This window comes from Botryllus schlosseri, chromosome 3, assembly GCF_051294905.1.
Source record: "Botryllus schlosseri isolate E-star chromosome 3, Bs_hap1, whole genome shotgun sequence".
Lineage (NCBI taxonomy): Eukaryota > Metazoa > Chordata > Ascidiacea > Stolidobranchia > Styelidae > Botryllus > Botryllus schlosseri.
The window spans coordinates 14931935-14957865 of record NC_137238.1 but is presented as its reverse complement, the minus strand read 5'-3'; the positions used below and the strand labels follow the sequence as shown (position 1 = coordinate 14957865).

The 25931-nt window shown below is 39.6% G+C and overlaps 1 protein-coding gene across 2 annotated transcripts in view; it reads right to left on the bottom strand.

Moving 5' to 3' along the window:
• Positions 1 to 15259: 15259 nt before the first annotated feature.
• The window catches only part of LOC145435853 (protein mono-ADP-ribosyltransferase PARP14-like), a 42948-nt gene continuing 32276 nt past the window's right edge, over positions 15260 to 25931 (bottom strand). For both annotated transcript variants that reach the window (XM_080313120.1, XM_080313121.1), the window contains exons 33-39: positions 25766 to 25863; positions 25151 to 25302; positions 24497 to 24692; positions 23279 to 23405; positions 18843 to 18976; positions 17472 to 17646; positions 15260 to 15582 (exon numbers count right to left, since the gene is read on the bottom strand). In XM_080313120.1, the coding sequence (XP_080169246.1) occupies positions 15320 to 15582; positions 17472 to 17646; positions 18843 to 18976; positions 23279 to 23405; positions 24497 to 24692; positions 25151 to 25302; positions 25766 to 25863 (1145 nt within the window). In that variant the 3' untranslated portion in view covers positions 15260 to 15319. The remainder of the gene's footprint in view (positions 15583 to 17471; positions 17647 to 18842; positions 18977 to 23278; positions 23406 to 24496; positions 24693 to 25150; positions 25303 to 25765; positions 25864 to 25931) is intronic.

The window sequence follows — 25931 nt, the reverse complement described above, 5'->3', positions numbered from 1 at the left end:
ATGTGTAGAAATTAAACACATTCATGATTTACTGAAATACAGAGTTGTCATAGTTTACTTGGTTGGCTATACAGCAGTGTCATACTTTACTAGGTTGGCTATACAGCAGTAAGGTTGTGATATGGGAAGAATGTCTAGCTTACTCACTAACTATTCTGCAAAAGGTTGAGGATCATTATTCTAGAAACAGCTGTATCGCTAGCTTGCAGAAAAGTGCATATTTCGAGGCAGATTGCAGGTAACTTTCTGGACCTACTTAGGTAAAGGCCAAAATGAAGTCAGCCATCCCGGAGTTCTATATATCCCTGATGAAAGTGAAAGCTGTCCAAATAATCGACTCTTGCATCGCGGTACGATTGGTAACGTCTTCGTATTCCGAGAGACTCATCGGTGCTGGTGATAAATACTCATCAGAGTAATTGAAATTGATGTGATCCATTTCGTGTAACTCTGTAGGTATAGAACTATTTACAGACCTAAACCAATTATAAAAATTTAACATCGCAGTGGTGTCCAGCAGGGTTGTAACCAAGTCACATGGTTCCGAGTCACGAGTCAATCTTACTTTTGTGGTTTTGACTCGAGTCGAGTCGAGTCATTTTCAATTCATCAATGACTCGAGTCCGAGTCCAAGTCACCGTTTAAAGGGTCAAGTCCGAGTCATAGTGTTATGACTCGAGTCGAGTCCAAGTCACAGTATTGAAGTCATGTTCAGCTCATATTTTCAATCCTGCTTGGGTGATATCGAATTCCTAGCTTGTCAAACACGCTCATTTTCTCCCTATCACAGTTTTGGCACGTGTTTATTTAGGCAGTTAACGGACAGGTCCTAGCCTCATTTACCGATGCTACAGATAACTTCACTAAGTTAAAACGTAAAATCAAATATCTGTCTTGTCAGTCTGATACATCACCAATTCAAGCATTCAGTTTTTATGTAACGCACATCGACGATAGCTCATAAATTGCTGACAGAGAACCAACGAATTCACGGAGATACCAGCTGATAGAGAATCAGCAGATGCATGTTTATGTAGAGGTATTTACACCAAGCCAGCATGCTGTAAAAGCGTGCATGCAGCGATGTGCATTGTGCAGTGACAAAAACAGATACCTTTTGATATTACTTAAGGTTTTCCCAATTGCATTACAGACTACATCGCAGCATCAGCATTGGAGAAATAATTGTACAATGGGGCTGTTCGAAAACATTTTTTCAAGTTTTCCGGCTACTCCTTGAAATTGTTAGATTGCCCGCAAAAAATCAAATTTGGCTCAATTCCAACCAGTAGAAAGCAATGCTATGAAAGAAAATTTTAGATTATTTACAAATAGAGATTTTCGAATTTTACCGGCTATCTCATGATATTGTTATATTGTGTAAAAATATGATTCATAGCAAATTCCAACTAGAAGAAATGAAGTTATTAGAGTAGAATATTTTGGATATGAAAAAATAGTCGGCTTACCACTACTATGTAATTATATTATATGAAAGAATTTCTCACTAAAAATACTTCATTTATTTTCAAATCCAAAATTTTCTCCTATCATATCATTGATTATTCTTTTTAAAATTGAGCTAGATTCAATGTTCTTTTTATGCAACGTAATCAAGTAGCCACCGAGTAAAATAAAAAAGAAGTTACTTTTGAACAGTCCTGCTCTACAAACATCATGCAGCATTAGCCATTCATTATTACTCACGTGCACAATGCATATACCTAACAAAACCTCAAATAGACAGGTGGTATTGTGCGTTTTCACAGACAGCATATCACATCAATGATGAGTTACACTTTAAAAATACCAAAGTGGAAAGGGGATCCTCAGATATATTAGAGCGGCATGGCAATAGAATAAATCCAGCTCTACTGAATACATGTTGCACTGGTGCACTAGATGCAGGAATTAATAAGCATTTTTTAACCATACTGAAGAGCATAGGATACTCATTCTTTCGAGTCGCCCAAGACTGCAAAGAATCATCGCTTTCAAATCTACACATAAGCTTATCGGTCTCTTCCAATTACTTGACTATCTGAGTCATTGCGTTGGCTCCAATTGAACTTTGCTGCGATTGTTTGCTTGTATAATTGAAAAGTCCTAAATACTCTGATTGCGGAGGATCTAGTACAGGGCCGGCCAACCCGTGGCCCGCGAGAAGGTTTTGAGTGGCCCGCGAGGTAATTTCCGAAATTCGTAATATTATCAAAAATGGATTGCACACATTGTGAACTTGGAAGGCCAACCGAAGATTTCATTAGTCTGGCCGCAACAGTTGAGATGTGACGACTAAAATTTCAGTTCCGAAGCATTGGCATATCCATGAGCCAGTCACATTTTGGTAGATCTTCGTACACTTCAATAAAGCAGAATAATTTGCCACAGATTCATCAAAAGTAAAAAAAATTCTTCACGTTTCGCGCAACATGTTGTCACTCGATATCTTGCTTTTAATATTCTAATCCCTTTGTGATAATGAAAGAACGCCTAATGCATCAGATTGAGTCTAAATATATTCGCGATTACGAGACAAAGTGTCGTTCAACATGTGAAATTGCGTTTTGCGCTCGCAGAAAGACCGTCGACTGTAAAACCTATAGGCACAGAATAATTGACGCATGTTGGTCGAAGCTTTCGATATCGATATGCCCATGTACCGAATAGTCCAGTCCTTGCAAATTGAGCCCAACGATTTTCAGCAGGCCCGCAATATAGTCAAATGGCAACATTATTGACCTACGAACTTCGAAACATTTTCGCGCTTCGCGCGGTTAGTGGCCCGCACAATAGTTCGTCAATCGAATGTGGCCCTTTGGCTAAAAAGGTTGGCCACCCCTGATCTAGTACCTCTTCGTCAGATGATTTTGTACCTTGGCTGGTGATCCTCTATGAATGAGTGTCAGGCCCAGTCATCATCAACTCGATTATTTTCTGCCGCAGTGCAATTCGGGATTGTTCTGAGTAATTTAGATCCATAAGCTAATGGAAAGCAAATTTCGGATCGAACACGCATGATGTGAAGAAGATGGTTTCACCAAACGGTTTGGGATTACCGATAGGCCAATCCAAAGACCAATCAGTTGTGATCATGTTCACATTTACAAACACTCCTGCAAAACGCTTTAAAATAGAATTTTTCAATGCTTCCACTAATGCGCGCAAGTAATTGACAGTGATAGCGTGCCTAATTGAATGGTTGTAGAGTGAGAGAGAGAGCAGGGTTGGTAGTTGGTACTACCCTGATTGGCATTGGGACGCAGCAATGCTATCTGGCGAAACGAGAGAGTAGCTCAAGAGCAAAACAGCCAGGCAGCATTATTGCGTCCCAATGCCGATCTCCATAACAATGAAAAATTCGAGAGGCTGATTGTGGGGGCTCCAGGGCCACGAGCGGAATAACATTTATGTTTTCGTAATCAGTGCAGAGTCAGCTTTCGATTGATACCCGTTTTACCAAATTTATTGCTCGCCAAGCCGGTCGAAAATGACCTTCAAATTGCCTCTAGCCAAATCGAAATTGTGACGTGAATCAATTTCTGAGGCGTGAGATTTGATTGTGTCGACGCCATATAAGACACTATGGTACCATTGTCTGTTGTTTTTGCGGCGGCATATCTGATATCAGACGAGTGCAACGAAAGCAGTGGTGACAAATAGCGATGTCGGCACAATTCGTCAGATGTGTTGAACTAGCCATTACGATTCGCAAATCTATTCATCTTCAAGTCATATAAAATAATCTGAGTCATTGACTTGGGTCGAGTCATGCGTAATGACTCGAGTACAAGTCGAGTCAATACAAATATTGACTCGAGTCGAGTCGAGTCATTTTCCCATTTCAAGAAAATGACTCGAGTCAAGTCGAGTCACAAAAAAACCGTTACTCGAGTCTGACTCGAGTCGAGTCATGACTCGAGTCATTACAACCCTGGTGTCCAGCAACTGCTTTTCTTTATATCAGTGATTCCCAAACTTCTTTGACTTGTGGCACACTACAAGAATTATAAAACACTCGAGTCACACTTACCAAAATTGCGATGTTTCACTACTTCTAAATGGATTACCTACCCATCAAAAGTCGTGTGTACGACAAATCCTGCGATGAGATGTAATATTACATGGCAAGTTGAAGTCTAGGCATATGTGCTCACGTTTTGCAGAGTATTTTTGGTTTGTTTACGATGTGATATATCAGGAGAGCCCCTTCGAAACATATGACATGACAGTTACCAACTCATCGGCAATGGTCACATGCGCATCTTCATCAGCTGTGAAGCAGTTAGAGTTCAAGCTACATAGTGCATATGCTAGCATGTATGTCTCAATTGAAAATGTATGAAGTTTTATTATCCAAAATTACAAAAATATTCGCGGCACACCTGAGAATCTCTGGCGGCGCACTTATGTGCTGCGGAGCACGGTTTGCGAATCACTACTTTATATCCTACATTTAAAGATATGACGCAGCACTTGGAATGATTGGTTGAATTCGTTACATAAGAATCGATCGATTAATAGATTTCGTCACACTTGCGAGAATCTGGCACGGACCATCTGATGACAGTGCGTTGTTGTTGTTGTTATTGTTGTTGTTGTTGTTGTTGTTGTTGTTGTTGTTGTTGTTGTTGTTGTTTTGTTTTGTTTGTTTGTGGATTTTTGTATTTATAGTGTTGGCCATCAATGGCCAGTTTGCACCTGGCCGGTGTCAGCTTTTTGTTACCATTTTTCGAATTTAGATTTATTTATAGCACGGCAATGGGGAAGCGAGTGGCGCACTTGGTTGAACAAAGGGAAGTGGGGTCAAATCCCGGTTCGCAACACCCGAGACTGGTTCACTGGTCACATCATCACCGATCTCACTACTGCCGTAGTGCATTGCAAAGCCCACGCTGCGAGTCAGCCGTGCTAGAAGTCGGCAGCAGAGAACACAATGGGGAGTGGGGACGCATGGGAGGCTGACGATTGACTGAGTGCAAGTATGAAACTCGTCCTCCAGAGTACGCAAGTGAATGACGCTATGAACATACAAAAATTCGTGTTGTAGTGCTAAGAGCATGAAAAAGGCGATAAGCGCCACTGTGCTGTCTCAATTAAAAAAAAATAATAGAACGGCAATGGGTGATACGGACTGATTATGTAGTGCACTGCTGTCAAATGCTAAGGTACACAGACACACAGTCTTCGTATCTTTAGTGATAAAAAAAACAGCGAAAAGAGGAGGCAATCCAAGTGTGTATATGAGATTGTTCATTGAGGATACACTTCATACTTACCTACTTTGGTTATATGCAAATGTCAATGTTAGGCTACACAAAGCGCAGATGTTCATAGATATAATATTGGTATATATTCAGAACGAATAATTACCAAAATATATACTCTGCAACATTCACAATGCAATTTAAATCCATGATGAATTATATTAAATTTATCATTATTGTCCTACTAAGAAAATAAAGCGCCATGTGCACAATACATGAGTAATTCGACTCCAAGAGTCGAGAACTAAAAGCGTCGAGTCGAACGAACATTGGATTACCAAATGAAATGATATCATGTACATAGTAAGTACGACTTGAAAAGTCGAAGCATGTATATGGTGTAGTGGTTCGCACTTTTGAGAGTAGAATTGGGATCTTGGCAGCTTCCACAATTTATTGAACGTAGGGGAGGTGCGGTACCGATGCATCAAAAATGGCCAAATGATATATGGTCCTAAAATCTTCAGCCGAGAATAGCATATCTTTCACTGGCTTAACACTTTGATCCAAGCTCTACCTATCGTGGATATTTACACGAATATCCGCCTTTTCAAAAATATTTGTAAGCTTTTAAAATTTGTTGCTCGAACGTATCATCGGTCCCCACCCGCGGGATCCAAAGGCACACGACCATGGGACCTATGAGACATACGCTCGAAAACTCAAATTTTCCAACGTGTTTTGTTGTGTACTATAATCTAACCTACAGCAAGCCAATGAAAAATGTTTTGTTGTCACCTTCAAGAGTAAAATATATTCTATCAACTCAAATGCTGGCATAAAATCATGTTTCGATTAACGACCAAACTTACAAAATTGATGGCACATACATATTACCCGCAAATCGACATTTAGACTTTCAAATACCTCGTTATAGCGATAAAACACCATAGGTAGCTATGATTTACTGCCTCTGTATATGTACGTCTGTTTCTGTTGTTAAGTGATTAGTTCAGTGGTTCTCAACCGGGGGTCCGCGAAGCATTTTCAGGGGGTCTGCGAAGCCTCAAAATAGTTGACAACATAATTTTTATTCTTTCAAATTCGGAAAATCACGAGGCAGGTTCGCTTCATTACTGTACAATTATGCATTTATTAGTGAGTTTTATACTCAAATAAATGATTAAACTGTAAATAAAGCAACGAAAGATTTAACCGAAACTTGCACTTTTCACTACCTTCAACTCCAGCGAGTTGACACAAAAGTCTTTGTCAGCATGAACACAATTCATGCGTGACAGTATGAGCCATAACCATACATCCCCCCACAACTCCGATGAAGGCACAACTTGAGGAGTTGAAAAGAAAAAGGCGCAACAATAAACATGCATCAATATGAATACAACGCGCCAAGGACATAGTCTTTGTGCCAAAGTGGAGGATTTTTGACACGGTTTGACTTGCGGCCACCATCAGCGCTGGTTGATGGTGAAGTACCAGGAGAGTCATCATCCATGGAGCTCACATCAACACCACAGAGCTCACATCAACAGAATGGCCGTCTGAAATGAAATATCCTACTGTGCAGACTCATTTAAAATGCTAAATTGCCAATAGCCTACTTATACAAACATTTTGCTGTTTAGATATGTCTTGTTGGGGATTGTGGAAAAAAAGTTGGATAAGTAAGGTCAATCACGGTGACTGCGAAATGTCTACAAAATCCATTTTCTCCTGTGATAGAAAAAACCATAATCCATTTTAAAGACACGACTACGTATTTCAAGAAATGCAGTTACATAATATGCTTATATATAATAGAAGTCAACCCAATTTCTACATGAATAATATGATTTTATTTTCGGGAAAATTCATGTTGTTGCTCTTTATCACTAAGCCCACAGCTATCACGTGCACAAGACATATGACGATTGCACGATAATTGAGCTAAATTTGATCAAAAATTTCGTGGGAGTCCGTGTGGTCCGCGAGGGTCCGCAAGGGGTCCGCGACGACAAAAAGGTTGAGAACCATTGGATTAGTTGGTCCAACTATTTTGCCTGATTTGGCTATGGTACCCTATGAATATTTCAATTGAATTGAAAATAGTCCACTCGAGGACGGCATTGAATTAAAAAATATATGCCATTATATACCCTGATACAAGCCCTATGCTTCACATCAAAAATGATGGCTGTATTCTTAGTGTGGCGTGATATAGAAAAATGTATACATCGATCCAATTTATTTTACACCCCCTAAAATATAAATCATTTGTCAGAAACCCCATAAATCACAAAGTCGAAGTTTTTTCCATGTGAGAAAAGATTCTGCCAGCATGCCATTGTAGACAAATTCGCGTACTGCAACTATGATCATGGGATTACCACAGATAATTTTTAAAGTATTTCCGGTCCCAAGGTTCTCATCGGTACAACATCTCCCCCATTTGTACAGTAGACATGCTTTGCAGCTTTTTGGTCAAAATGACTAATAAGATATAACTGTATTTGAAATTCTTGTATTTGCGAGGAAAATGGAACTGTTTGTATATTTTTACATCGGATCATAAAGATTGATACTGTTTATTGTTACGACTCACAACCGCATGTGTCCGTTATATAATATCCATTGGTTTGTTTGGATTATGTATGTTATAGTTTAGAACTGGCTGCGATATTCCCATCATATTTAACCGAACTAAATTCAATTGGAGCTTGGGTATATATTATATTTTATTATATTTTTCATTTGATTTGCTAATCGAACACAGCAATGGAACATAATCTCGTACGACTCTACCGTATCGCCACTCACAGAGGTCGAATCGAGGTTCGTACATTGGGCCCGAACCCAGACGTTTTGGTACGATAAGTGGTCATCTGGCGTGGATATGTTACGAATGGCAAGTCTAAACCCGAAGAGACCGACCGAACTTTGACCTCTACTACATCGTCCTTACACCTTAGCACAATCCGTAAAATATGGGGAGATTGGGCGCAGACCATGGCAATTTCTAAAAGGTGACGTTGGAGGAGAACAGGCTGGGAACCACTGATATAAACTAGCCTAATACTCGATTCAAGTTGAGGTACTCGAATCATTGTCTCTTGTCCTAGCTACAAGCTGAAAAACTTTTGAAACAACTGATTTAATCGTTGATGAGCAGAACGACTGCTCATGAATATACTCATGCACACTCGTACACATTGACGTATTGCAGTGCTCTTCAACCTTTTTCGACGTGGTACACCCTTTTAACGTTTGCTCAAAACTCGTACACTCCTGTTCATTAGAGGTCTTCAAAAATGACTATTTTTCTCAAATCGTACTGGCTACTTGATAAAATTATTAGGTTATATAACTTAAACCTACACACCAAATTTGGTTCAATTCCAACTAGTAGCCGCCTTGCTACGGGAGAAGAAAGTTTCTATTTATTATACAAAAATAAATAACGAGAACTTTGAAGTTTTTCTGTTCACCCCATGAAAGTATTAGGTTGTCTATAAAAACTATGTTCTTCAAATTTGGTTCAATTCCGACCAGTAGAAGTGGAGTTATTGCCGTCAAAAAATTTGGATTTGAATAAAATAGTATTTGGTCACAGAGTCTATTCGCAGCCAGTTAGGCAGCCCGCCACGCAAATTGGAATTTATTTCGTGTCAGATCAAAAACAGCATGATATTACGAACGATAATCAACCTAAATGTAACAGTATTGGGGAGAGAGTAGGTAAAGCTACTGCGGCAGAAGCGGTAATTCAGATCAGCGATGATAGCAGGTGCACCAGCCTACTGCGTATCAGGCCTGCCCTACACCCAACACAGTCGGTATAGTAGCACATGGGCTGCAAGAGATGTCAGTAACCTCAGATCGTATGCCGCTATACACAGTCTATTGTCGCTAATTTACATCAATAATAACAAAATACTAAATTGCAAATGTATGGCGAAAGATTGGACATACAATCGGCATTTTAAAACAAAAGGGTTTCGATTTCAACATGGAAGCTGTTTCGACCCTGGCTGGCTACGTCACTTCATTTATGTGCATTGCGGTCAAGTAGGAAGTACAGATTTGAAAAGTCGTGGCGGTTTCCTCAAAAATCACTAAAATACAAATGACTAGCTGAACACATGTTTGTTAACTGCATACTTTCGAACACCAAACGGAACCATTGGTCTATTGCCGACGGCTAAATGAATAGAAGAAATATTTGCTTATGACATCACAATCAAGCGGTGTACAGTATTACACTTGAGATAACATTGTACCATATTGCTTATTAACCTGTGCGTCAACCTGTACTGACCTATAAACCTGCCTTTGTGATAGCTAGCCATCGGCTCATTGTTACTCGGATCTGGTACACCCCTGTACACCCCATCCGAGTGGTACACCCTTTGCAAATTCTGGTACACCCTAAGGCAGGGGTGGGCAAACTACGGCCCGCGGGCCGCATGCGGCCCGCCACGCCGTTCTGTGCGGCCCGCGAGAGTCTAAAGAAAATTTTGATAAAATGCGTACTAAAAATCGAATCGAACTGGATTAACTTTTTCTTATTATATTTCACCATGATAATTCTAAGACAGTGGTTTTCAAACTGGTGGGCGCGCCCCCCTTGGGAGCGTGAAAGCATCTGAAGGGGACGCGAAACTGAGCTCGACTGAAAAAATTTTTCGCGCTCCGCGCCATTTTCTTCTAATTCATAGTCATTGCTATGTATTTAGTCTGAATTACACCTTTAAAAATCTCTCATCCAAATTCGTACCCTTCCACGCCATCAAACTACCCGTTAGGTTTGCTCGCATACTGGTTGCGTTTTGTGATATGACGATAAGGGGACGCGAAATCTTCGACCATCATAAGGGGTCGGAGTTTGAGAACCACTGATCTAAGGTAAATACTTGGTATCACAGCGGGATAGCTGCAACGAGATTGACATAATTTGGATCACCACTGGAATTTCAGATTGCCCACTTCATTTTTAATTAATTCAGTGATGTGCTTATAAAAAACCGAATCGGGCGTATTTTAGGTACATTCGATGTCTGTATGCGTAGAATGGGGGTATTTATATTTTATCTACACGTAGTAGAAGCGTGGTTAAAGCTAACATGGTTATGATGCTGTCAGCATTGTGTGTCCTGGAACTGAGCCAAAAGTGGAATTACTAAATCTATGAACAGATCACTGCTCACAGATTTGTATTTCAATCCTATTCTAAGAATCGGGCCAACCCACTTTTGACTCTATAGTTTTGACAAATTGGTTATTGAGGTCCGCCTGCCTATGAAATCTCGCCACTATATGTTTCTATCGCGTGTACGATATCATCAAAAGCAATATTTGGCTTGTTCTAAATAAGCACATATATTGTCTCCATGTCCTCACTATATTGCGTTTTGGTTTATAATCTCAATTTTATATAGTGCGGCCCGCGAATGAATTCAGATGCTGAATGCGGCCCGCGAGCTCAAAAGTTTGCCCACCCCTGCCGTAGGGTGTACGACAACCCCGGTTGAGGAGCACTGACGTATTGGACGAAGTCGTCAGGCTGTGGCCAGATGTTATGCTGTTGTATAACTGTTGTAAATGTCGATAAAACTAATATTACTCATTAGCTGTCTTTCTCTCACATTGTCCTACTCTAGCCTCAAACTATAAAGAGTTCGAAACCGTCTCGAGTTGCGCAGGCGACTCGATTTATTTACGACAAGACTTTATGCACCGGGATAGAATAGAAATGATAAATGCTGTTTACCAAATATAATTGCCGATTGAATCATGAGATCAATTCCAGGATGGGAGTATGTGTCTTAAATGCAATACACTTATACAGTCACGAGCAGATATAATTATAGCCATTCAGCATATCTATTATCGTCGAACACAATGAACGTCGCTAGATTCTTGTATGCTATTTCCCGTAATACCGACCTGAACAACCTCGATCTTCAAGATGAGTTAATTAGGCCTGATTGTCTATAAGGTCGAGTATGGATTCCTCCACATTGTATAATCCAACAGATGTAATGCAGTGTTGATGTTTAATATGCACGTCGTATCGACATATTCGACATCAGTGTCCATTTAACATTATGCTTGTAGTAACTTTAGCACTCGATTCCTGATCCAACGAATTTGCCAAACAAGCGTCAAATATCAGCCTGCTAAGCGGATGATTTGGATTGATTTTGTAGAAACAAAATGGTGACTTGGAATTTCAAGGCCAGCACATTGAGCAGGGGAGGGCAAACTGCGGCGCGGGAGCCACATCCGGCTCTTTCGGCCTTTGATTGCGGCTCTTTAAGGATTGCACAATGCACATGCGTTTTGCAATTTTACTAGAGTGGTTTAACCTGATTAAATTATAAATTAATGCATTTTGTCACGTATCAGCAATATGCGTATTGTATTCGTGTTGTTTCCTTCTTTGTGGTTCACGCAAAACTTGTAAAAGTTAGGAGGGGGGCACGTGTACTATAACGGGTTATACACTTGCAATTGAAGTCTCGAATAGAGTGTACATAAACTAGGCTTACCATGTTTTGGAAATCTCAAAAAAAGACACATTTTCAGAAATTTGAGGCTTGCAAAACCGGAGAAGAACTCTCAAAAACCGGTGAATTTTTCCCACTTTGTGATTGGTTGACTAAAGAAAAATGGTTATCTTTCCGCTCAGAGCTCAAAATACAGTTTTTCTCTCCACATTGCTGGGTGGATGACTAAAAAAAAGGTCAACTTTTCGCACAGAGCTAAAATCACCGTTTTTAACTCCGAAATACCCGCCGGTGCTAGTTACGGCATATCACTCGCAATTTGCTCTAAATCTGACCAAAATTTTCAAAAAAGGGGACAAAATCTCAAAAAAGAGGACAAAAGGGCGTCCTCCGAGGACACTTTCAAAAAAGTCAAAAAAGAGGATAAATCCTCTTAAAAGAGGACGTATGGTAACCCTAACATAAAGGTTTCACTGAATAAGAAGAAAACAAATTTCTTTTAACGAAGCATTCATTTTCACATCCTTTAGAGCACTGCCTCTGTCTCATATCAGTATATCACGTGATTTATGTCTTTCTTCTCGTACCACGTGACTTGCCATTTATCAGTCCGTGTATTTCAATTATACGCCAGACTCATTTATTGCGATATCCCACTGTATCTTCCATACATATTCCATCAATATATCTCTCCAAGGCAATACTGTCGTTGCATTCACATGGAAGTTTTTAGACCAAGGGCTAACATAAGGAATGTGCGTCTACCACTGCGAGCTAACTATCGTCTACCCAGCCACACATTACGTGGAACTCAGGTTACAACTCCGGTAGGTTATTGGACGACATACGCCTTCTAAATTACCAATGCTGTGACTTTCAACCTGGGCCCAATTTGAATCACTCCCATTGGAAAAGTGTGAAATTGAAATGATGCGAGTCCCAACGCAGTTTTCTTACAGTTAGTTTTGTTACCTGTGATGACTAGGGCAAGTTTTTGTCGCAGTCAAATCCATGGAAAGTTGCATTTACTTTTCACAAAAGTTGCAGTAGAAGTTGAATTTAATTCTCACAAAAGTTGCATTTATGGGCAAGTTCCATGAAATTATTAGGGTAAGAGATACTCGAATCGCTCCGTATCCAAGGCCCCATATCAAAAATTGATGTTGGCGACTTCAGCAAAATCAATGGCCTGAAACAATTGACCCAGTGAAAATACAATTTTCAGTGGCTTAGCCTGAATCAATGTAAAATCAGAAAGGACCTCAAATTTCAACGATAGTGAAATAATCAAGCGATCAGTGCCAAATATTTCCTGTAAAAAGTTAGTTTCATGAAAAATCGAAAATAGTTGCAAAATGTTGCATGAAAAAATGAAGAAAAGATGCAAATAATTGCAATATGGGATTCCTCCAAACAGCTTAAAACACCATACTAAATAACTTCTGAGTATTTGGGAAGCTGCCGGAAGTCATAAAAATAGAGTTGCAAAAACTTGTCCTAGTGATGACTGTATCATGCTCGTACTGCAAGATTTTGGCTTCACTTATATCGAGTTTGAATGAGCAATATCCGATACACGGGTGACTGTTAGAGGGTGCATGTATTGACTCGTTTCAAACACCATCCCAGTCTGTGCAGAACCCTAAACTTGCATAATATAGATATTGCGGGTTCAAATAATTTATTTACATGAAAACTGATTCCTCAATAAAGAAGAGGTTTGCAGTTCCAAATCTCGTAAAACAAGCAATACACGATGCGTGATAAAGATATGATCAAAGTAGTCAATAAAATTACTCAAATAGAAGTAGCGACGCAAAAATCTATTCAAGTACGAGGAGACGTAGTAGTTTAAAAAGCAACCAAAAATTACTACGTAGTAGAGTTAGCTGACTTTAAATCTACTCAAACAAGTAAGTAGTTGTGAAAACAGTCACAATAGTACGCATGGACTGTCAAATGCTGCAAAGTGAGCTATACGGAAGGCGTATAGTGCTCGATTCATATTGATGCATCCCAGGCGGTATAAATTTTCGACAGCAGAAATAATAATCGGCCGCATCATGGGATGTAAATGGGTTTTGGGATGGAAAAGCGATTCTAATCTTTTGTCACCAGAACAATCCGTTTCGGAAAATGGCATGGCGCCTCTTCCCGTATTATAATGCCCGTAGTTTAGACGAAGAGCAATACGGAGCAGTGGTATCGGATACCGTGTTACACTTTACGTGATAAGTATATGTTAATAGAAAATATCATGGGCTGTCGTATAATGCCATATACTGCAATTTTAGTACCAGAAAATATAGGCAATACTACACTTGGTTTTAAACTTCAGCATGTATGTTCCCCGGGCAAAATAACTGAAATCAGTGAGAATAATGAGTAGATATATAGAGTAACGATACTGCAAATTAAAAGAGAAATACAAAAACTATTGTTTCTGCGCGGCTTTGGTTGCCGATTTCCAGGCGCAGAAGCTTTTCTAATCTTGAGACATCCTGACGCAGAACTGTTGCAATTCAGCTGTCTGGTACTCCAATGTTAAATACTGAAGAAATGTATGATCCAAACGTGGCGAGTACAGAGCAGGATTCACAATTAATTAAGCGTCATCAAAAATATCCAACTTCAAATGTCCGACAGACGCCTTATATACCGCAAGTGAAACGAAGCGATAAAGAAGATTACTAATAATTACATTGCTACAACGAATAAATTGCGCAACGGAAATAAGGGAAAACAATGAAGTGACAATCGTTAACAACTATCTCTACAAAGTTAAAAACACGTTTCATGTCTTATGCCCAAAAAGTTCAGCGGTGGTTTGCATAAAAAAAGTTAGAGACCACTTTACGAACTAAAGACACGCCATGTGCAGAAAGATTACGATACGGTAGGTAGTTCATAGATTGCTATACGGTAGTTCCAAACGTTTTGATGGGCCATATTTACTGTGGTGAAACATGTCATATGGGAGGCAACGCGGTATGAACGGAACCACGCACCCAGCTACCCAAATTATATTCACCGATACTTTCGCATATTTGTCACTCCAGATCTAACTTTCGCGAGGAGCGACGATAATTCTGCGCTTTCCTTATCTTTTGTGAAAATTAAACTTTTGTTGGTGCTCGGGGAAAACGGCTACAAAATACTTCTACTTGACAAACTCAAAATAGCGAAAAGTATGGAAATAAATCACAAAATATTACTTGGTAGAAGTGGCGGAAAATTAAATTTACTTGAGTACTTCAAAAAAGTTGAAGTACTTCGTTACTGACCAGTGACCACCTCCGTTTATTCTCTTCTAAAATGTATTCGACACAAGAGAGAAGAGAAAGGAGGAAAAATGAGAAAAACAACCAAGGGTGTGATATATAGTAGTAGTGTTTCGAAAGTATGAAATTATTAATAAACTGATACTGATATTTACACTGGTGTAGAAATAGGAAATCTCACGGATATCTCATAATAAAATTACCATGTAATGCATATTGCTAACGGATTGGAACATCGAACAACCATCTCTTGAAAAAGGGAGCATTTCCTGATTTAAGACATAAGTATATTTCATTAAGTGTATTCATATATGATTTCATCAAGTCAGGTGTATTCAATAAGATAAGTCGGATAAGCACTGGCGTCTTTGAAAACCACATACATTGTTGGGTTTTTGACGTCATCGACCACACTGTCGTGCAAATCATTATCGGATCTTTTCGGGGTCGTTTTCATACCAGCGACGCCTTGCGCATATGTGCCAGTTATGACCTTTGCAAGAAAAATGGTACGTGAGCCTTTTCCCGTGAACCCGTGCGAGTATATCGCCGTTGTGGCAAAGTAGACTCCGTTACCATACTTGGCACCTGTCACGAAAATGGAAAAAAAATTTTGAAGAACCTCATGTTAGAATAGGAGCTCTTAAACACTCAATACGAAATCATTTACAGAATCAACATACTAAACTGGCGAATCGGACCAGATGATTTCCATGCTAGTTCGCAGGAAAGGGAAATTTCAGGTCCTGACTGGATGTAATGAAGTAGATGAGCGTGGATTACAGAGCAGGTAAAAAGTGTAAACCCGGTTAAGAATGAACGGGAAAGATATAATCCGCACGGTCTCAACTCAGAGTGTCTTTGCATATGGATATGACGCTAGCTGAAATGCACAGCGTAGTGAACATTCGTTTTTTTTTTGCAAAAACATGGCATCATATTCGGTTTTTCTATGACAGGCATGTCAAACTCAATTTGGGTTGTGTGCGGGATTACGAACTAGTCAAGTGATGCCAATGTGTTCTTTCCAAATCAATACCCAAGATTACTGGCGGAACGCTTCATTATCAAGCCAATATTTGATACATAATACCAGTGCTGGGATCAAGTCACTACCTTCGAGTCACGAGTCATTCCACATTTTGACTCGAGTCAAGTCAAGTCAATCGATTTTCGAAGGTGACTCGAGTCAAGACAAGTCACTCGATCTTTGGAGATTACTCGAGTCAAGTCGAGTCAAGTCAAATCACGAGTCAAGCCACAATTCAAGTCAAATGAGTTGCCGTTTCGAAGTATGAGGCATGATTACGTCAATGCATTTTGATAGCTTGTCTGAAATGCAGATTGAGTGGTCATTGATTTTGAACCGATGAACAGATATATAGTAAAATATACACGCAACAAAGCGTTGTATCCCTCACATACACGTAGAACTGCTAAACTACGTAAGTAATTGCATAGCATCAGTTTATAGATACCAGCCAAAATAGAGAATAGAGAAACGAATTGATAAGATACAGTACATTAACCATTTATAAATTGATGGGATATAATTCGAGCCGAGCTAATTGTTGAGAACTATATAAACTATATTCGAATTCAATTTCAATAAAACAAGAGGTTTGGTTAATGTAGGAACAGACAACAGAAATAGACATTTTGCTATAAAATTACTTTATTATACTAGTTTACGACAACGCAAGCTGTAAGCTTTGATCACTTTGTTTGCAGTCAATTTGTTTGTGAGAGAACAATGGAGGCTCAGTAAAACGCACGATCATCGAATGATTGGTCGCTCTCACGGGTTACACCAGCGTTTCACGAACGATCCAAACATATGCAAGACACAGTGATTTTTGTCGACACCGATTACTTGATGACATAAAATTGACTCGTGAATTTTGCTCCGAGTCACGAGTCAATCCACATTTCTGATACGCCGAGTCAAGTCAAGTCATTTTAGCAAAGTGACTCGAGTCAAGTCAAGTCATACGAAAAAGGTGACTCGAGTCTGACTTGAGTCAAGTCGTGACTCGAGTCATCCCCACACTGCATAATACTACCGAATATTATTAGTCTTCTATTGTTGGTAGTCGCGGTGTTTCGACATCCATGGTCATTTTACACGAGGCTGATAATAATGATATTATATCATATCATATCATGATTCCTGAATCACCAACTCTCGTTCAAGGAACTTGAATTTGAGTCAAATTTGATGTGCAGCGTTTTTTTAGGTAACCAAACAATTTTATCAAGTAGTCATAAAATTACAAAAAAGTTATTTTTGAACAGCCTAGTGCGCAAAGCTGTTTCTGACATGTTTTTCATTACCGTTAGCTAGCCGAATACCAAGTTTGAAAGACTTTACAGTGCTGATTCCAACCCTTCCTATGTTTTTAGTGTATTGCTTTGTCATTGAATTTCCAATGTAAAGAAATGTCGATAAAAAGGCACCCAACACGATTTCCACCCACCATTTTCTCCGGCAAAACTTCTGTTGAATCCGCGTTCGACAATATCGTCAGCTTTGTTGGTGCCATGGAAAAGCTCCTGCTCGATTTGGATACTCTGCCCTTCCAGCTTTTTGGTGACTGCGGCTTTTTCGGCGGCATATTTTTTGAAGAGGTTACTGTTTTGAATTCTTTCGATCTGCATACGACAATGATATGAAAAGTTACTATTACATGATTGGTCATGGTCAGTGAAGGGAAAGGAGATATAATGAAAGTGTAATGACTAATGGGTATACAAACAGAGGGAAAACATTGGGTTATCCGCACTGCTGATAAAAAATAATCAGTATTGGTAAATGTCTATGAAATAAATATATGAAGAGCTTATTGGAGGTACAGAACTTTAATATACAATTGAATAGTATATTCATATTGAAATGAGCCCAAATATTTTCTACTGCCAGTCGTCAGGGGTAATCGTCAGCAACTAGTAGTGAATTGGAAAGAACATCGTATATCAACAATCGTATCACAAAATATGACGTCACCAGCATGAAATTTCGAATGAGAGAGCGCTCAATGTACTAGAGACGACAGATTTCGCGTCGTCGGGAGGAGCCGTTCACATTTCCATTTGTGTGCCTTGGAGTCGACTTTTTATCAAAATACACCACCAAAACTCTGTCAACAAAGGAATTCGTGTACCAGCTAAAATAGTACATTGAACGCTCTCTCATTCGAAATTTCATGTTGGTGACGTCATATTTTGTGATACGATTGTTGATATACATTACAATGTAATTTTCAATTCTCTACTAGTTGCTGACGATTACCCCTGACGAGTGTCAGTCGTAAATATCCGGGCTCATTTCAATATGAATGTACTATTAGAAATAAATATAGTAAGTTGGAATTTACCAACAAGGCCTCATATTTATTTACAGAGAGATCTGCTTCATCGTGTGTCACCAGTTTTGAACATGGTTGATGAGTTTGCTAATCATCCGACTCGAATTTCTAAAGTGCTGCTCAATTTTCACTTGACTATGTTACTGAAGATATCATTGGCTCTAGTCATACAAGCAATAAAATGAAGTATCTGGCTTATTATTAGGATTTTACAACATGAATTCAAATCAATCTACACTTATTTATCAAACTTGAGAGATGAGTTAAGTCATACATATCATAGTAACAAACTACTACCGGGTTTAAGTCTAATCTATTGATTGATGAATAGTAAGTAATTATGACTGATGATTATGCATTTTCACCACAAAAAATTAACATCATTCAAACCCTTATGTTGGCGCGATAGATGTCTGCTTATTAGTAATATTTAATTGAATATTAATGTCACTGAATTTAATCCAACAGTAAGTATCACATTACAGAAGCGGTTTGGAAGGGAAGTCCCTTTTTCTTGAAGATATCGAGAACTTTCTTGTATTCTTCCGAGGTGGACTGCAGTGTGACTCTCTTCACAAGAGAACCACTCATCGGGTCCCAGTTAACAGGAAGTTCGCCTGAACAAGAACAATTTGCTACAATAAGTAAAAAGCAAAGAGGAATAACTTTTTCGGGCAAATGTCGCTAATTTTCAGTGATTTCGAGTAAAATACATAAATTTTCACAAAGTGAGCAGTACGGTACACACCAGTGGTTCCCAACATTTTAGGATGTCGTATCCGCATTTAAGACTTTAGAGCAGTGGTTCCCAACGTGAGAGATATTGCCCCCAGGGGGCAATTTAGCGGTCTAGGGGGGCGAAAATACCGAAGCGGACGATAGGGGGGCGAAAACGGACGAAGGGGGCGATAGGGGGCGAAAACAACGAAGGGGGCGATGGCGCGTTAAAACGGCTATACTGGGGTCAGGACCATAACTGCTGCACCCCAAACCCCCAATTGGGGGCCGACCTCGAAGGAGGCCAATAAACATTTCGTGAATTAACATGGAGACTTCGGCGTCAGCCATTACTGCGCCACGACGCTCCATAACATATGAAGTTATAGGCCATGTAACATGCGGCTTCAAGAAGTGTGCCAGGACGAACAGCAGCGAGAAGACCTTGGCCGAAAAGCAATGCCCTTGTCCTGACCGAAAACTCCGATATATATACAAATACATATATGTTTAATTGTCCATAGGCGCCTTAATGACTGGATTCGAATGTTCCTGTCCTGGCGATCTCAACCCCCAAAGGACTAATGAGATCTCCGCAGGCAAAAATTATTTGCCAGTAAAGAAATACCTATTTGAAACCATGTGTGTCTTTCAGTTTGGTGCGTTTGGTGATTTCCATATCTTTTGACATAGCAGATATAGGAGGTCAAGAAATAGCATCATGTAACGAAGTCAATTTACCAACGGGTCCGCCTGAAGATGTTTAGTTATTATTTAGGGGTCCTACCTTTCTAACACACCACACTCAGCTGTGCCGGTAAGTCTGATTACGTGAGCTGAGAGAGGATAAAAAATTGATAACAATATATATGCAATTCCCGACCATATTGACCGATTCAAACATGAATTATAGAAATTTGTCGCGCTTGGCGCGTTTCGGCAGAATACGGTGTCTCACCAAACACTACATGAAATAGGGTATAGCTGATATGTAGCGATGTAAAGCCCACTGGCTGAGGGGGGTCTGGAGTTTGGTTTATCACCCTATGGAGGCCCAAGACAAACGTTTTTTGGGAGGGAGGGCTAACGAAGTGCTGTTACGGTCCCGATGGGAGTCAAGTCGGAGAAATGACCTTTTTTTGGTCAACTCACAAAAATTTAGCTGTAAAAGTGTAATTTCAAGGTCGAGCCGAAACGTTGACATTTTTTTGATTAGTCAACTTGCCGGTGAGCCCAGTTAGTATGACCATTTTTCTGTTCCAAATATTTGGGGGGCGATGATCGGACTGGAGCTTCTAAAGGGGGCGATGAGTCGATAAAGGTTGGCAACCACTGCTTTAGAGTATGTATGCAGCCGCATGAAAACACTCGAGTATGCTACTTGTAACAAAAACTTGAAGGTAGCTAGCCTATCCCTGGATCTTACCATCCAGCTAATTCAAAAGGATGCACATAGACTTCTGTAGATTCTATATCGATTATTTTAGCGTTGATATACGCAGATAGGCGAGTGCTATACATTGAAATAAACTGAAAATGCATATCATCACCACAACATACTATTATGTCGTTATGTGATAGCTCATCATATATTCCAGCCCTTAATGCACATTGCACAAGTTTGTGGGAAATTATACGCTGAGTACTATTTATAACGCAGAGCGACTTATTGCAATTTATACTTGACTACGAGCCGTTATTTTGATGTTAGTAAAATTGAATCGAAATTTACTCTTCACAGAGACGATATGTAAAGGTCTATAACCAACATAACTCAAGATATATCGTTTACTGAGGGTATTCATCCATGCGGTGGATTCTAGTCCAGTGGTTCTCAACCGCCGGTCCGCGACGACATTCCTGCCGGTCCGCCAGGCACATTAGAATTTTATACTTTAATTTCAATATGCAATGTTGATGGCTTGTTCATTGATAAAATAAAATAAATTTTAAACTGATTCATAACTTTGTGAGGTAACATTAGGGCTGGAAACATGTTCGATTTGACCTAAAGTTCAAGACGTGTCATTTGACGACAAGCAAGTGACAAGTATACAGAACAGATACGAGCCGACTCATCGCTAAACAGCACAGTTTGATAATTGGTTTTCGATTCATTCATTTTGTGAAGGACCGTAACGGGGGCACCCCAAACCGCCCAATTGGAGAGGGGCCGAGCTTGAATAGGGCTCGAAATTATTTCGCAAATGAACATAAATCATAAATCATAGCATATTTGAAACTTTTTCTAACAATTTTCAATTTCTTTTCGCGCTTTGCACGATTTAGTATCCCTAAATGTCTTGCTTATAGGCTATATTAGGTGCCCTTCTCTGAGAAATACGGAATGATTTATAGGTATTTCGGCGTCAGCCATTACCACGCCACGACGTACCAACGCATAATGAAGCTTAGATTAACATGGGACTCCGAAAGGTGGGTCAAAAATTCGGGCACGAGAAAACCGCTTCACTCGTGAATGATCGAACATTTTCGCTATTGGCGCGATTAAGCTACGTAAACTCTCTGCTTACGCTGAGTAGACTGAAAGTGCTCACAAGTACAGGTGAAAACATCCACCCCACTGTAGGGTCTTGGGGGTGAAGCCCCCGGAAGTTTGACTTATCGCCCTGTGGGCGCCTCAAGACCAGCGTTTTTGGGTTGGGCTGACGAAGTGCTTTTTCGGCCCGAATTTGTGGATGGCTGTAATGTGTTTTCTTGCGGCACGCATTGTATTCGTACAGGTAGTTGCCAGAGTAACCTGTTTCTGGTAATAGTGGGCAATGAGCAATGTAGCACGAAAAGGTGCTTGGTTCGACTCCGATACGATTCTTCTCTCGATATTGTCAAAGAGAAGAATATTATTAGAATTGGCGTGGTCAGTTAAGCCCACGGCGTTCGGCGCGAAAAACTGTAAAGGTCTCACGGTGGTAGCACGTTTATCTGGACAAGGCAATTTTACCTCGACTCGGCAGACTCACTGCCATAAAATCACATGGATGCCATCATGAATAATAATTAAATATGATCAAAACCCTCTAAATTTCACTCTCTAGCCCCATATAATTGCAAAAAACGGTTGCATACTCTGCATTTTGCTTCATTTCAATTTTGAAAGTTCACCGGTCCGCCAGACATTTTTTGAAATTTTACCGGTCCGCGAGGTGAAAAAGGTTGAGAACCACTGCTCTAGTCTGCAAGATTTCTCTTTACCGGTTTTCAGAAGCTGCCTTAGACAGACTAATATCCCTAATTTCAGCATTCATATACAGAAATTGACTGTAACTATTCATAGAAACAAGCAACAACTGTCGTCCATATATTTCTGTGGTATATTTGGAGATCAATCAGAGCCGCTAGAAGGCTACCTCGGAGCCGCGGTTGGGAATCACTGGTATACACTGTGCACCGACAGCATTGATAGAAAATGAAGTTATTGAAGGATTAGTTTCTCCGGTTTCCCACTCTTAGAAAGGACAGGAAAATCCACTAGGATCACGCGAAATCAGCCATTGATTGTCAAGATCAACTATAACAGTCTCTGCTAGGATAGAAAAAAGTCATCGCGACACAGAGATCTGTCAACCTACATTACACTATGGTGCCAATGCCCAAGGTGTATCCCGGTCATCAAGTGTTCTATGCTAGCAGTCGTGCCTCAAAAATTCATTCCTAATTTTTCATTACAGCAATAAAGATACGGAGATTTGTCGCACCATTACCAATGCATGCCTAGCCAGGTTTATCTCTATATGCGAATGCGAAATGCACATGCTGTACCTTAACACAAATCTTCTTAGCAACATAAGGCTGCATAACAACAGCAATCACATCGTTCAAATGATATGAAGTGTGCATAGTTCTCACTGGATTTTGGTAGACCTAATATAATTGCCAGTCGATGTATTAATTGGGAGCGAGTTGTAACATCAAAACATAACTATTAATCTGTAGCCTAACACAGTTCTATTCAATTCAACCTACATTCCAAAAACTTAATAAGTCTAAAGTGAATTTTTGTCATTTATAATACTCACTAATCACTGTAAAGATTAGCTGAAATTTGCTGCAGCATAGGTCAACGCAGAAAATTGTAGCAAGCAGTGCCGTATATAAAGTAGGCCTCGTTATGACTCACACTTGGAAACGGAGAATTCTTACCACTACATCACAAAAATATTCTCAGAGGATTTGTGACTTACAATTTTCAGTCAGCCCCCTTCTGATTTTGGAGTTTTCCTGGTTCAGATTTGAAAGGTCATATGTTTTTGCAACAATTTTATCGTCTTCAACGACTTTGACCTGAACCTTAGAGAGATTTTGTTTGCTCTGTAAAATATAAGAAATTTGTAAAAAAAGGTGGCCACACCAGACCATAGTGTACTACAATGAGGGGAGACACATCAAAATAGAACGACTCACTGCATTTGGGTAAATCATTGTTTCCATTTGACCAAAGGCAATATAACGGTAATTTTTGAGCAGCTGGCCGAACGCTTAATTTAATAAAATGAGTATTGACCGAAAGCTCCAGCTGTACTAATTATGCAAATAACAATTTTATTCTGGTCATGGCCCTTGACACTCTTTGGTAGCATCACACGTCAATTTTAAATCAATGTAATACAACGTAAAATCTATATCTAAATACAGTGAACTGAATCTAGCCCAGGGGTGGCCAAACATTTTGCTATTCACGGCCTCATTTCTATTACTCATGTTGTCTACGGCTGCATTCCAGAGCATAGTCGTAATGAACCAACTGGACGCTAAATAACCCATGTTAAACTGTCGATGTCAATTTCCTATGAGCTCCGGCCTCATCTATTTATTCATATCGAGAGTGGTCATGTTATGAATAGTTTCTGGGAATCGTATCGGTCGCTCCGATTCACGAATGAACTCCATCATTACTATTAGTAGTTTCACAAATTCCTAGCAAGCATTTATCCTTTCTCAGCCCATGTCATCAGATTATCCGGTAGAGTTGATGGAGGGGGTGTTTTTGAAAATTTAAGGGCAAGTTATAAATGATGATGGATCTTTGGGTGGGCCAATTGTTATTAGTGACTATGTTGCATGTTGTTATTTTTCGACCTTCCATCAAGATTATCGGTATAGTGGAATTATATTGGAATTGTCCAAATGTACCAGAAACAAATTTCTTTTGTGAGGTACACACGATTCCAAGTTGGTATTTCTATATGGGGTGCATCATTGTCCTCTGCTGTTCAAGTCCGTGCAATAGGGCTCAGATTGCAACGGGCGCTACTATATTAAGGTCGAAAAATGAATTCGTGTTGAACCTGAACCTGCATCAATTGTCACATAAAGGACTATCATCCACATTTGTCACACAAACCACCATCATTAGCACACTACGGGTAGCATGGAGAATGGTAAACGAATGAAGATACGACCTGGTATGCTTTTTCCAGTAGATGAGCGGGCCGTGGCAGAAATTTATACCATTCTTGGTCCACTTCCGCCTGGATTTCCCATCGAACAAATTCCATACAGGTCTGGGCTTCGCCAAGTTCACGTAGTATATTCCGACAGTAGACACCAAATTCTTTCACATTTTTTTCCAACCCAGTAACGAGAAGAGCAGCAGACCTGAACAGTGCAGTCAAATTGATACATCGAGAAACTTTGATCGTTTCATTATGCGGACGCGACAATCCAAGACAAACAATATGTACTGGAATCTTCTTTTTCTCAAGATTCTGTGTGTAACTCAGTACAGTATCAGATAAGGCTGAATTCAATTCCTTGCTTAATAGAATAACACTCCTAACGTAAAACGATTAGCTAAAACATGCCAAATAGGTAGATTTATCAGTATCCACAAAGTCATCGATATAAAAGTAATACAAGACTTATCCTCAGCCAAAAAAGATGCAATTTTATGACTCGTATGAATCAAGGAGCGATCTGTTGCTATCTGTCCAAAATTATTTCAAACGGCACTCAGCCCGGATGCTAGTACCAGTACTCAAACTGTTATCAGTAATATTATTAGTGTTTTTCTAATTAAATTGCCAAATTGAACAGGGCTTTTCATGCGTAGTTACTTGTTTGGTAATTTCTGTATCAGTACGCCTGTCTGTTTTGCTTTTTCTTGAAATTCTAGCATCTCCAATTCTGTCACTGCATCCAGAGCAATATCTTCGATTCGTTCTTCACATGTAATCTCAGTAGTCTTTTTGTCAATGCATTCCAGTGCCTGCAGTATGGATGTGCGGGTAATGTGAATAATCTTGAAGCTGCTATTACGAAATGATGGATAAAATCTACTGAAATTCTCCGTAATGAAACCTAGCATGTGAAAAGTTGTGCACAATCAATATGTGATTCTGGAGCCGAGCCTGAAATAATGCAGAACCGCATCGGATAAATCCCCATTATTTATTCAATGTCTGAACAATTTTGAAACGCTTGCGACCCCTTGTAGTCATGATTGAACACCATGGACCGGAAATAGTTGACCATCCTTTCTGAGGTCAGCTTCAGATCTCATGATCAAAAATTTTACGACTCTATTGGTATACATTTTGAGTCCCGGCTCGCACACTATTGGCAATAAACAATATTTTGAATATTTTCAATATCAGGCAATGTACATTTAAATAGACTTGATTTAATTTTCTAAGAAACAGGTAAAAAAAATTACAGAATAAAAATATCACCTTGACAATGTCCTTCTTAACAGAGGCATAAAAGTGGAAATCTACAGTTTCCTGAGACGACTCCTTGTCAAAGAACGACGAAAAGGATTCTGCAAAGCCTACGGAAAAAAAGACAGGGATCTTTATTCAGTATGCATAAGTACTGCCAACTGCCAAATAAGCACAA